Source organism: Asterias amurensis, chromosome 16 (assembly GCF_032118995.1).
Source record: "Asterias amurensis chromosome 16, ASM3211899v1".
NCBI classification, from domain to species: domain Eukaryota; kingdom Metazoa; phylum Echinodermata; class Asteroidea; order Forcipulatida; family Asteriidae; genus Asterias; species Asterias amurensis.
The window spans coordinates 13,695,001-13,708,648 of record NC_092663.1 but is presented as its reverse complement, the minus strand read 5'-3'; the positions used below and the strand labels follow the sequence as shown (position 1 = coordinate 13,708,648).

Below are 13,648 nucleotides of genomic sequence, written 5' to 3'. Positions count from 1 at the left end.
AAGATTAGATTTCCACTGAGTGCCATGTTTCAGTTTCGACACTTATTATAAGCGTCAATTGAATCTGGGCCCTTGTTAAAGGGTCTGGGTATTTCTTGTAGGACACAACAAAACACAATTTCCACAGATTCACGTTAAACGTACACGGTTTGAAGATAGTGATAGTGGAAAGCTTCATTAAAATGTCACTTGCTGAGTAGAGATACTGTTTAGTTTTTGAGAAACGAGTAAAAGTCACGACAAATGTTTCGTATATACTGGTACATTTTACGCGACTCTCCCGAAAACATCGTCATGTGTTTTTTTTTTTTTTTTTTTTTTTTTTCTTCAACAACTTGACGACTATTGAAGCTGAATGTTAACGGGTAAATTATTTAGCATACATCTTCATTAAGTGGGTAGGGATTCATGCCACGGCACAAAACAAAGATATACAAAAAGTATCAAAACCCTTTAAAGGCAGTGGACACTATTGGTAATTACTCAAATTAATTATTAACATAAAACCTTTCTTGGTGACGAGTAATGGGGAGAGGATGATGGTGTAAAACATTGTGAGAAACGGCTCCCTCTGAAGTGCCATAGCTTTTGAGAAAAAAGTAATTTTCCAAGAATTTTATTTCGAGACCTCAGATTTAGAACTTGAGGTTTAGAAATCAACCATCTAAACGCACACAACTTCGTGTGACATGGGTGTTTTATTCTTTCATTATTATCTCCCAAGTTCGATGACCGATTGAGCTCAAATTTTCACAGGTTTGTTATTTTATGCATATGTTGAGATACACAAACTGTGAAGGCTAGTCTTTGACAATTACCAATAGTGTCCACTGCCTTTAATACTACAGCCCTTGTTAGGATGTGAAGCTTAAAATGGCATTGATTTTTCAAAAATATATCACATTTTAGCGAGACTGTAAACCATTGTAGAGCCTTCATTGTTCCATGTGTTCGATAGCATTAACTGGTACCAGTTTTTACCGCGCAGACTGTGACCAGACTATTACCTCCACAGCATTGCCGATTGCTTGATTTTAATGTGGTAACTTCAAATTAAGTAGTATAATGATAATATTAGTAGTGGCTTCTTATTAAACGCTCATTATTACTCGTCACCCAGTGACGCTCAAGGCCCATCAACATTCAGTGTTTGCCTGCAAGGTTCGCACGGATCGTGGGACTTCATTTTATTTTTACTGTAAAGCTTGCTTGATTGATCAGGTTTAATACTTTCAAAATTCAATCAATTAAGTCTGAAGTTGACCAATCGAAGTCCATCTGTATTCGCTAAAAGCCGTTCATTTTCTCATCTAAAACTCACCCAATCAAAATTCATGCCTAATGATAAAACAAGGTTCAAAATATTGATTGCTTGTTTAGACCTTCAGAAATAAAATATTTAAATCTGAACTTACCATAACTTAAAGGCACTGGGCGTTATTGGTAATTACTCGAAATAAATGTTAGCATAAAACTTACTTGGTAACGAGCAAAGGAGAGCTGTATAAAAAACACTCCCTCTGAAGTAACATAGTTTTTGAGAAAGAGGTAATTCCTCACTCAAATAATTTTCGAAGAGCATCTGAAAACACACACAATAATGCAACATGGATGTTTTTCTTTCGTTATTCACTTGCAAATTCGAAGAACAATTGAGTCAAAATTTTCACAGATTTGTTAGTTTATGCCTTAGTTGAGATACACCTAGTGAGAAATTCTGGTCTTTGACAATTACCAAGCGTGTCCAGTGCCTTTACAAGTCCATCCTCTCATCTCGTTAACACGCAAAATTCTCAATTAGAAAAATGACAAACTCCCGATGAAAAGTGATAAAACATTTTTTTTAGCTTTCCTTTCGCAATTTCTAAACACTAGCGGTGAGGCTTTCCCCCACGTTCCCTAATAACTTATCTCTTCCTTGCTGTAATGCCCAGCATCGACCTAGGGATTCCTAAATCGGTGGAATTAGAGTCCGTCCAGGAAAAACCGATAATTTCCTTGTCCGTCCCGGGAGGCTACCTGAGCTAAACTCGGAAAGCTTCTGTCAGAGAGGACCACCGGAGGCGGGGACAACGTTTGATAGAAACTGGAGCAACCCTTTTATACACCAGCGGGCCCACAGACGGTTGCGTAGTCCCACCACTTTGCACCCTCGGGCAATTGGGACACCACCGCAACTTGCTTCACAATGCTGAAGAGACGAAGAAGATGCAACCATTGCGTGGGGACAAATTTACGAACTGTGAAGACATACATTTTATGGTTTTTGTGGGGGCAGCGACTCTTTGGAGATTTCAAAGGAGTTTTCTTGGCTTTTAGTGGAAACCTGAAACGGCATTTTATTTATTTTAGACTTATCACAGCATGGTTGCAGGCGGTTAGAAAAAAATTATAACAAAGAAACATCAAAATTCCATTTAGGGATTTCCTGTAGAAAATGTATTCATGTATGATTGGAAAAATTTGTATTTTCACAAATTAAATGAGCCAGAAGCCTTACTCTAAACTTGGCTATCATCTTCGGTGGATTTTCCTATAAATATCAATATAATCTAACAGGCAATTACTTGGCAGTGTCGTAGTTTGTGGTCTACGTGCAATGATGACATGCCTTGCTATACCATACAGTAACAAAAATTCATACTGAACACCCACACTGTGATGACAACTGGGGTGTTACAACAGATGACACCAGTTGGTGTTTGTCACATAAAGTATACACCGAGTAGAGATCCAATACAGATGTTAAATTAGCTCCAGACTAAAAGGTTTTTTGCAGAAAATTGTGTTATTTTAACACCTTTTGGTGCAAATGTTGATTCTGTCTTTATTAGTGGCAACACCCGTTGTGTAGTAAATGTTCCCACCCTAGGTTGTCAGTGCATGATTATATCATGCCTTCGTGATAGAGCGTCCACTCTTGTACATGTACATACTTCTCTTCTATACAACTTGATCAATCTTGACATTCTAACTGGTGCCCTGACCGGTGCCCTCTTTCTGCTAGGCCAGACATTTCTGTCCATAGAAAACGTTTGTGCCTAACAGCTGACATGAAAGTGAACCCAGATACCCAAACAATCCTAAATTACGGGCTTTGTATTAAGTATGCTTTTGGTATCTCTGTTTTTCTCTTTTATGTAGGAGTTTAAACTGCAACCGCATCAAGATTCACAAACATTTCTTTGCCGCCTTCTTGATCCGTATGACCCTTGAAGTCATCCTGGTTGCTGATAAGAGACACAGAGACCAGTCTACTATGTACAACGGAGTCAATGATGTCAAATCCATACATCTAACGGTGAGTCTTTAAAGGGAATGTTGAATATCTTTTGGTTTTTAGAACTGTTCTATTGTTTGAATCTGAGTTCTGTGAATGACTCTTGACTCTTGAAGTCATCCTGGTTGCCGATAAGAGACACAGAGACCAGTCCAATATGAACGAAGGGGTCAATGATGTAAATACATCGTACATATAACGGTTAGTCTTAAAGGCACTGTACACTATTGCTAGTTAAACTCAAAATTTATATTATGTTAGTATAATAACTTACTTGGTACAAGCAATGGAGAGTGTTGATAGTAAACATTGTGAGAAACGGCTCCTTTTGAAGTAGCGTAGTTTTTGAGTTTTTGAGACAAATTTGTCACTAAAAGAATCAATGACTTTAGGCCTAGGCATCTGATAGCACACACATTTGTAAAAATAATGTGCTTTATAACATCGAAAGCTGCTTAATTATAGGAGTGGTTACCAAACTTATACATTCCCTTCAAGGGGGGCAGCATATTGGGTTTGGGGATGATGATGATTGAAAACCTGATGGATTGACGTCATCACCCCGCCATCTTAGATTTGAAACGATGATGCAACAATGGGAAATACACATGTATATACGCATGGCGATTTTGGTGTCATTTGATCTTTTTTTGTAGGGATGGATAGGTTCCCAATAATACCTCTGTTTTTTAAGCAAATAGCTAATTTGTCGGTGAACACATTGAAGTTACCATGTTGCAAAATACTGTTACACCTTTGTTTTATTTATTTCACATTAATATAATGCATTTTACCCTATGCAATCAGATGTCTCATCTACAGTACATAGCCCTTTCGATAACAACATTTTGCTCTGCCCACTCCATTGTAACTTCCTAATTAGTCTCGCAAGTCATATGAAGAATTTTTTTAATAAAACCTCTTTTCAAGAATATAAGACCGCCCAGGGGTTTAACTGAGAAGCCTTTTTCCACGGTGTAGTTATTAGCGCACGTCTCTTTCAATCATTGAATCTATGCTCTCTCTACCTTGGAGTCGTTGGGAACAAACAAGAGAGCTCACTCGCAATTAAAGTAGGGACCCTTGGGCAATCAAGCAGCCATATTTATTGAGTTTTGTTTTCAATATGAAGGGAAAGAACATCTTTTCTGTTCGTCTTTAATACTAAATGCACTATCACGAACAACAATAGTAACAAAAACAACAAACAAAACATCAGCAACAACAACACCATCAGCAGTATAAGAACAGAAATGACAGAAACAACAAAAGCAATAACAGCATAAACAACAACAACAACAACAGCAACAACAACAACAACAGCAGCAACAACAGCAACAACAGCAACAACAACAGTAAGAACAACAACCATCATAAACAGTAACAACAGCATCAACAAAAACAACAACAACAACAACAACAACAGCACCACCAACACAACAACAATAACAACAATAACAACAACTGCAACAACAACACCGAAAACAACATGAACAACGACAAGAACAACAACAGCATCAATAACATCATCAACAATAGCAGCAACGAAAACAGTATTGTGATGTGATCCTCTAACGGGTGTATTTTTCTCTTCAGGAATAATTAAGTTTTTAGATCGAGAATGTTCAATAATTAGCAATCCTGTACTGTATCCTTGAGGGTGGTATCCATCTCCGGCGTGTTTTGAGGGGTTGGCTGTTCAGGGTGCCACCGCTGGGTGCAAACATTGCAGTTACGGCGCGACGCGAGAGGTTTGATGGGTGGTTGTAAAATGCCAATTTGCTGAACGTGGCGTTCATCTAGTTTGCCCTCAGGAATTTGTCAATTTCATTCATTAGGGTTTGGTTTACCCACCCCCCCCCCTACAAACCGGCCTCGAGTAATAAATAAAGAAAGCACACTGCCAGACATGTTGATTGAATGTGTGAGCGAATGCGTGGAACATCTTTAGAGTTCCCCTTGGTCGTTTTCCTGAATTGTCTTACACTCCGACCACAATGACGTCATACACAGCGCCCTCTTGTGACGTTCATTTCAAAAAGTTAGTGTTTTATAGAATTATAACACCATGACGAAACGTGAAAGTAGAATTGGCTGTTGCAAACTGCTTACCGTTCAAAATGACCTATGGTATATAATTGCAAACACTAGTTAAGTGGCCATTACAAAATGTTTCGTTTTGTTTTACTATACAAACACAGCATAGGAAAAGTAGTGAATAGCTGATGACCCCATCAGCACCTTCTCAAAAAAAAAAGCCCGTGCGATTGTTAAATAAAAAGGGCCACACATCCACCCTTTAACATCGAATCCAATCCCTGAATAACAATGCAATTTCCTTCACTGATCAATCCAAAGGAACTAATCATGATTATGTGGTAACGTAATGTCGGTGAGAACTTGTTTATCCAGTCAACAAAAACGGAAATTGTGAAAGGAACAAAGGTGCATCGCTCTTTTTGATCACTTGGCTGTGTTTAAAGGTAAAGATTTCTAACTAAAACCACTTTTGTTTTCTTCTGTAAAAAATTTCACTCTGAAATGAATTTATTTTTGAGAAAAACTGTTTTTGAAAACCTATTAAAACCATATTATTATTATTTTTTATTTCTTTATATATTTTTTTAAATTGGTATATACAAACTAAAATTACCAGCAGCAGCAGTAACTGTGAAAGGGGCACTTAACAATGTCAACAAAATTAAGCAGGCCTACATGTACATGTAAACAAATAAAATTAAAAAAATATAGTTAAAAGTACCAAATTTACAAAACCCTGATTTCGGTTTAAACATTGCAACGTCTTGACAAGTTGAACAATCTGTTCGTTTGTTTTTCCTCCTTTTTTTTTTTTTTTTCTTCGCATGACTATGCCCACTTGTTCACAGGTTTGTTCTTGCATGTGTATGTTTGATAACACGAAACACAAACACTGACTGCGACTATTTCGTCAGCTCTACCAACCTTGTTTAACACCTTTAAGGGAAATCTACGACAATATCCCCAGCCTCGACTACCTGTGAACGCCGAGGTAATTGTATGGCAGGCACCCTGATTGATTTCTCTATACCCCAACGGCTGCTATCGGATGATTAGAGAAAATAAGAAAGAAGGGCAAGGCAAACTTTCTGAGCTGCGTGGGTTTGGGTTTTGTTTGTATTATCAGCAGCGTGTGGGTTAGGGTACAGCCAATTGAATTTAATAAAAGGTTCAAAATGGTTCAATTTCTACTCACGGGTTGAATTTTGCTGGATTTTGCAAATTGAACCATTCCGTAGCACTGGGGGACACCATGGACGGGAGAATAAATATTGAGTATACTTTCATCTGTTTTGAAATGAAACAAAGAAGTCAATATTTTTCAAAATCTTTCAACTCGCATGTAGTAATTGTAGTTCACTGCACGAACCATACGACAGAAATGTAAATCACGAGAAATAAACGACTGGAAAGATTTCTGTGCTCAAATAATTTGTGTTCGTCTTGTAGTTTCAAAGAGTGATTTAAAAGGGCAAGTCTCCCACCCCTGTCATAGATTTTTACTAGGCATAATATGAAAGCCCACACAGTTGTGCAACAATGGTGTTTTCATATTATTCTCGTACAACTTTGTTAACCAATTGGGTAAAAATTTAAACAGACTTGTTATTTCATGCATAATTATGGGACACACACCAATTAGTGATAATACTGGTCTTTGACAATAACTAAACGTGTCCAGTGCCTTTAAATGCGATTCGCTGTGACTATGTACTATGACAATTATTCCATTACTTTAAAGGAACACGTTGCCTTGGATCGGTCGAGTTGGTCTTTGAAAAGCGTTCTGTAACCGTTTGTTATAAAATCGATATTGTTAGAAAGATGTTGTAAAAGTAGAGTACAATGATCTACACAAAATATGCCTTGAAATTGCGTGGTTTTCTTTTTACCTCGTCGACTAACACGGTCGGCCATTTATGGGAGTCAAGTTTTTGACTCCCATAAATGGCCGACCGTGTTAGTTCGCGACGTAAAATGAAAACCGTGCAATTTTGAGTGATACTTGTGTGGATCATTATATTCTACTTTTAAAACATCTTTCTTACTATATGCATTTTGTAACAAACGGTTTCAAACGCTTTTTAAAGACCAACTCGACCGATTCAAGGCAACGTGTTCCTTTAAATTCAGACATCTTTGCATGCATGAAAGGCTGCTTGAAATTCATGTTGACAGATGTTTGCCCATGTGGCCATGGTGCAGCTGCGGTAGGCCTGTGCACAGTTTCATAGAGCTGCTTAACCAGTAAAAACATGCTTAAAATGTGTCTGCTTTCGGGCAATCTCGGAGGTCCAGTTGGTAAGACGTAGGTTCGGATCCCACATGGGAAAGTACTGATAGTGCTAACACATATCGGTGTAGGGGTAAAACCAGAATTGATTATTTACAGGGACAAAACGGTGACGACTCTCTTTCTTTATTCATTCTCCAGCAGACGAGCAGAGTATGAAACGTTGAAACGACATCGGCTCTTTTTAGAGCCAACACTCCCACAACAAATATTTTTACATGGTTGTACCGAAAAGTTACTTCTTATTTACAGTTTCTTTTTTTTTTTTTTTTTTTTTGTTCAACAGCCAGTTTTGTGTGAGTTGTTTGAGACGATCAGAGAGTACGGCAGGTTGTGTGCCTTCTTCTGGATGTTCATCGAAGGTCTCTACCTGACGTTTCTTGTCTCAGCAAATGTCTTCAGCAAGCCAAGATTTCGGATCTATTACTGCATTGGATGGCGTAAGTCAGATTACTTTTTTCTTATCTCTGATAAACTAACCGCTTGAAACTTTCACGGACACTTTTCACAACGAATGTTTTGAAATGCTAAACAGGATGGGCAGAGCAGACAAAATAATTCCACTATGGAAGGTTTGCGGTAACACCATGTAATGAACATCTCCAATGAGTTGGGGTGGTTCTGAAAAAACCGTTGGGTTTCAACTCGACGTTTCGATCAGCGATCAGACAGAGCATACTGATCGAAACGTCGAGTTGAAACCAACGGTTCTTTTCAGAACCACCCCCAACTCATTAGAGATAGTCATTACAAGGTGTTACCGCAAACCTTTCCATATCGTATTTCCACCATGCAAAGTTTCAAATCCTACAAAATAATTGCAGACAATGTTTATTTTGTTGTGTGAGTTAATATTAATATCGAAGTTTTATATAGCGCACGTATCTACCAAACCAGGTACTCAAGGCGCTGAGTATATACAAACTTTCAGAAGGACAGCAGTGATAAATTCTGAGACCCAATTATTTAGCACCACCTTATAAGGGTTTACAAGGTGCTCGGCGCATACAGCAGCCACAGCCAGGAACACCGGGGCGAACCCCTTCTCTTTTCGATAAGTAGTGCACTGGGTTCTTTTACATGCATTACACTACACATGGGACCAACGGCTTTACGTCCCATCCGAGTTGATGTACCATACATAAATTGACAACATGTACAGATTTTGGTTAAATTATATCTAACTTTTGATTTGTCTTTTCCCCTCACAGTAATACCTCTCCCTACAGTCATGGCGTGGGCTATCGCCATGTACCTTACAAGTAAAGAAAGGTTGGTATCTCACTTCTCAGTCAGTTTTCAATGCACAATTCATCTGCTCGATTGATGTTTAACCAAGCTGCATGCAGACTACATCAATCAGCGTGTTTAAGAATCAGGCTGGGCTGTTGCATCCGGTTAGGTTGTATGCGTTCGGCATTAGGGCAGGTGCATCCATTTTGTTTTTTAAGTGGCTTGGGGCGGGTAGATCGCATCAAAATTCAAACTGCTATAAAGGTCATACAGGAAGCCAGTTGTGGTACGTTTTTTTCTTAAAGTTTTCTAGGTGAAATGTTTATTTTTAACAAAAATAAGTGACTTGGGGCAATAAGATATCATAGGAAATACCCAGACTGCAATAGATATGTAATTTCTTCTCAAGTTTTCCGGGAGAAATGTTCATTGAAGCAAAAATAACTTTTGCCATGATGTCATGTTCTCTGATTGGGTCATGTTACACGAGGGAACTTAACAACTTTACAGGCAGCCAGTTCCAGGCAAACTCCAAGAAGATGATTAGTTCACATCTGAACTTTTCACAATATTATCAGGGATCGTAAGACATTGTTTAGAAAGTTAACAACCAAATAAGTCATGTAGCATGACACGGGTAAGCTAGTCATGACGAATACTTTCATCTGCAACTCGTGTTCAAAAAAAGTGTTGGCCAATCTCATTTTATTACAAGGACACGCAGATCCAAGTGCGCCAAATACTTTCATCCACAACTCATGTTCGAAAAAAGTGTTGGCCAATCTCATTTTATTACTAGGACATGCAGAACCAAGTGCGCCAAATAATTGAGTTTATTTATCAAACACCACACCCCCACCCTCCACAACAAAAAACACTTGAGTTGATTGAAGTTTTACAGGTTGTGTCTATAAAATTGCCTTCGCGTATAACAATAAGTAGAAATGGTAAATGTAAAGGGTTGACCTTTTCAAGAACAAATGATGCATCGTGTGTTTAATGGTGTTCTCTAAAAAAGAAATTTGTGACCGGCAATTTTGTTATCCCTTGTCAGTTCCAGCAGTGTTGCCATTGATGAAGAGCCATCGACAGCCACTCTTGGGCAGACCAAACCATTAATCTTTTCATTTGTATCAAATAAAAATGATCCCCCCCCCTCAATCAGCCCCGCCAAAGCCTTGCGATAGTATAAGCTAATGCACGAAGGGTTATTCCATAATGCCTAACAGATAAACAAGCCTCCAACGCCGGAGGGCGGGCAATTACGCCACCCCGCATCTGCAGAAACACACAGTGCCGTTTTTAAACCAGAGTGCCGGATGACACCATGTACTTTTCTCCCTCCCTCCCTCTCTTTCACTCCCCCCTTTCGTCTCAATGCCATTAACGTCGCCCTGGGACTAAACTGACCGCATTTTTATATATGATGGTCCAACCATCCCTCTTTACTCTATAGTCCCCCACTCACGATAGACCAGGAGATCCGGGCAAAAGGATCTTTCTATCAGGTGGTTTAAAAGGCACATTTCCACCCGGTGAACGAAGCGGATTGGACACCCCAAGGCTAAAACAAGAAAGGTCCCATGTTCACCTATTTTGTCCCCAGTCGAAACATCGTAAGGAGGGCCTGTAACAGCTCCTCATATACCCCTTTTAAAAGAAACAGAAAGAAAGACAGTTGTTTCAGGCGAAGTGTCGATGGGTTTGATTTTAACTTCACATCGGCGGCATGTTTGAGTGCTGGCGTGACACAGCTGAAATACATGTGTTGGTAGTCGGCATATAGTTTATTTATAACGAGATATCGCAAGAGAGCTCTTGGGGGCGTGTGTTCTAACCCAATGGGGATTCATATTCAAAGGTACTCTAAAAGGCCTCGATGGATTTAGGATAACGATGTATAAACCACGGATAAAAAGACCTCCAAAGTGACTCATGTGCTAGCGGGGGAATTAGGAAGTTAAAAGTGGCAAATCCCAGAATACACTATGACTATACTGGTTCAAATACTCAAAATTAATAGTAGTTATAGAAGAATTGCAAAATATACTAGTATAACCATGCAATTCTGACAATAATTGTGCCTGGTTTCTTTTTCACTATATTAATTAACATTGGATCTACACAAAAAAAATGCACGTGTAATTCTACTTGGGTCGAATAAACCTATCCTTGCGTGAGACATGTTTGACATGAGAATCTCACTACCAAAATAATGTATACTTTTTCAATGTGTTACCTACCGACAAGGTTTTTTCAGGTTTTGTAATAAGCACGAAATGTTGCACAGATGATCAGTAAACTTCGCTGACCAGCTGCATGTAATAACAAAAGCCTAAACCACATGTTCAGAGATTATTCTCTCTAGCCACCTTGCGTTCTCCAATGCAAACATTACTGATCAAAAGCCAAGGCTGGAATAAAAAATGATAAAATAGCCTGACCCAATTTCCAGCCGAATGAAAATCAGTGTTCATGGCACACACGGGACGCGACAATCGTCCCCTCGCTTTCCAACCCTGCAATTTAGATGTGAAAGGGGATATCTTTCCGACTTGTGGATTCAAGAGTGAGGGGTCACACTCTCAGTGCCCTCTCTTTAGCCGTCAGTAGTCCGGACTCTGAGCCCCTTGGAGTACCCTTTCCAGAGGGGCTGATACTAACCGTTGACAGGTAGTCGATTGCTTGGACGCCCCTCGGTGAAATAGACCGACGGTGTTTCTTCCTCTTATAATATTCTCTCTGCGTGGATCGGTCGCGAGAGGGCGACGACCTATGAGATCACCACTACCTCCCTTTGGCGATTCCTTTCAACGCTTCTCGTTAACCTTTCAGTTTTCGCTGAGGTATTTATTTTTGTGCGGAGAGACTTTCAAAGAAATTGTCCATTGCGGCAGTTCTGGGTTTGAATTTGTAAAACTTGAAACCACCTACTATTAGATGTAGCCTTCTAGGCACATCCTCACATGTATTACTATACCAGGTGGCAAATGCATCTACAACGTACACTGTCAACCCTCCTACTGTCTGACCAGTCCACATCATCGACTATGGTATTGAGTATTAATAAACTATACTATTAAAAAGCTCAATACCTAAGCTCAATACATACTGTCCGACCTTTCAACACATGATGGTCTTTAATAAATTTGAATGATATGCCAGCATGCAATAACGGTAGCATGTGCAGTGCACAGTCAACCCTCCAACTGTCTGACCATTTTGATATCATCCATTGTGGTTTTGAATATAAGATTAAAATGCACTTTTATTCGCGACGCTCACGACGCTTTCACGTAGTATTTGCCGGTAATGTATATGTAAGACTTTACGTTCGAATTATACTCCTATAAAATAGCACCATGAAGTTGACTACAATGTGCTGTGGCACAAAATGCAGCCAATCAAACCAGGTACTCAGGCCGAACCCCCTTCTCTTCGTCAACGTGCACTGTGATCTTACGTGCGTTACACGGCACACAGGACCAACGGCTTTACGTCCCAACCGAAGGACGAGATGGCGCTTGCTTGGTGTTGAAAAACCACGGGTGTCATGAACTCACTTCTTACATCAACCCATGCAGCTGTATACCAGTGGTAGCTCCCACCGTACACAAGTGCACTCCTAAAACTTGTGAGAAAAAAATCTCTCGACATTCTGAGATGGGTTCGACTACAAAAGCCACCGAAGTGGTAAAGTAATGGGACGGACAGTGTGTCAAAATAGGAGGGCATGGTACACTTGCAAAAGGGGACACGCGTGTAACATGCTGTAAATTAAACACAACTGAATACATGGCGAAGTGTGAATGACGTGTAACGCTATACGGCACCGCCAACAGCTACGTTTAACCCCCTTGATTGTGTGTTTGAAACCACTCGATCGTATGTGCATGGCTTTCTCCAGATGTCCCCTCATGGCTACCGTACAACAACCCCCTCCAACAGTTTCCTCGCAGAATAAACCCTTTTTATACAATGAGGAGTTTTTTTGTTAAAGTTGCACGGTGTCAGAAACCCGTTAATGGAGAGCGTGGACTGCGGCACTAAAGATAGCCGAAAGGTGTGTTCTTCGTCACGCTCCATCAAAACAAGGCGTAATAGCTCGTGTAATCGTCGAGCACTGACGGGGAGGCAGAGGGCAGCCAACCGTTGAAGAGCCGATTTTAACCCATGGCGTTGTCAACAAGCTGATGCCTCTTCAACCTATCATCTCGTTCTGTTTCAAGACAACAAGGGGAAGTGAATGAAAACGCATGCACTTCTGGAGATGTCACCTATCAGTTGGGGATCGGTATCGCTTGTTATGTACACGTAACTCATCCACGCCTCCCTGTAACGGATGGAGTTTATGCGTGCCGGTGCACACGTAAATATCACCACATCAAATCCAACTTGACTACACGAGCCGGATGTGAGAGAAGTAGTTTCACCTTATCGAGCACGGTACTATTCGATTACTTGAAGATCGATACTAGAGAAGCAAAATAGTCGACTCCCTGCCGAACTGATATTAAAAAAATGTCACTGAGCGATGAGCGAAATAAACTCCTCATTCGAGCTCGGTGCTATTTAATTTGGCAATCGATACCTGAAAACAAAATAATCAACTCCCTGCCGACCTGGGTTCAAATTAATATTGTCACTGAGCGATGCCCCAAAAGATAATTCTCATAATTAAACCTCATTCGGTCTTGGAAATATTGGTTGATACGCTTTGATCTCACATCAGACGAAGAGCTCAAATCCAGGTGTTCATCCTCGATTATTAAAACTGCAGCAGCACAACTCAAGAATCTTTC

At 39.9% G+C, this 13,648-nt stretch overlaps 1 protein-coding gene across 1 annotated transcript in view; it reads left to right on the top strand.

Moving 5' to 3' along the window:
* LOC139948700 (PDF receptor-like) overlaps positions 1–13,648 on the top strand; it is a 126,859-nt gene that overhangs the window by 101,429 nt on the left and 11,782 nt on the right. The window contains exons 6-8 of the mRNA XM_071946960.1: positions 3,145–3,301; positions 7,900–8,053; positions 8,825–8,885. Coding sequence (XP_071803061.1) covers positions 3,145–3,301; positions 7,900–8,053; positions 8,825–8,885 — 372 coding nt within the window. The remainder of the gene's footprint in view (positions 1–3,144; positions 3,302–7,899; positions 8,054–8,824; positions 8,886–13,648) is intronic.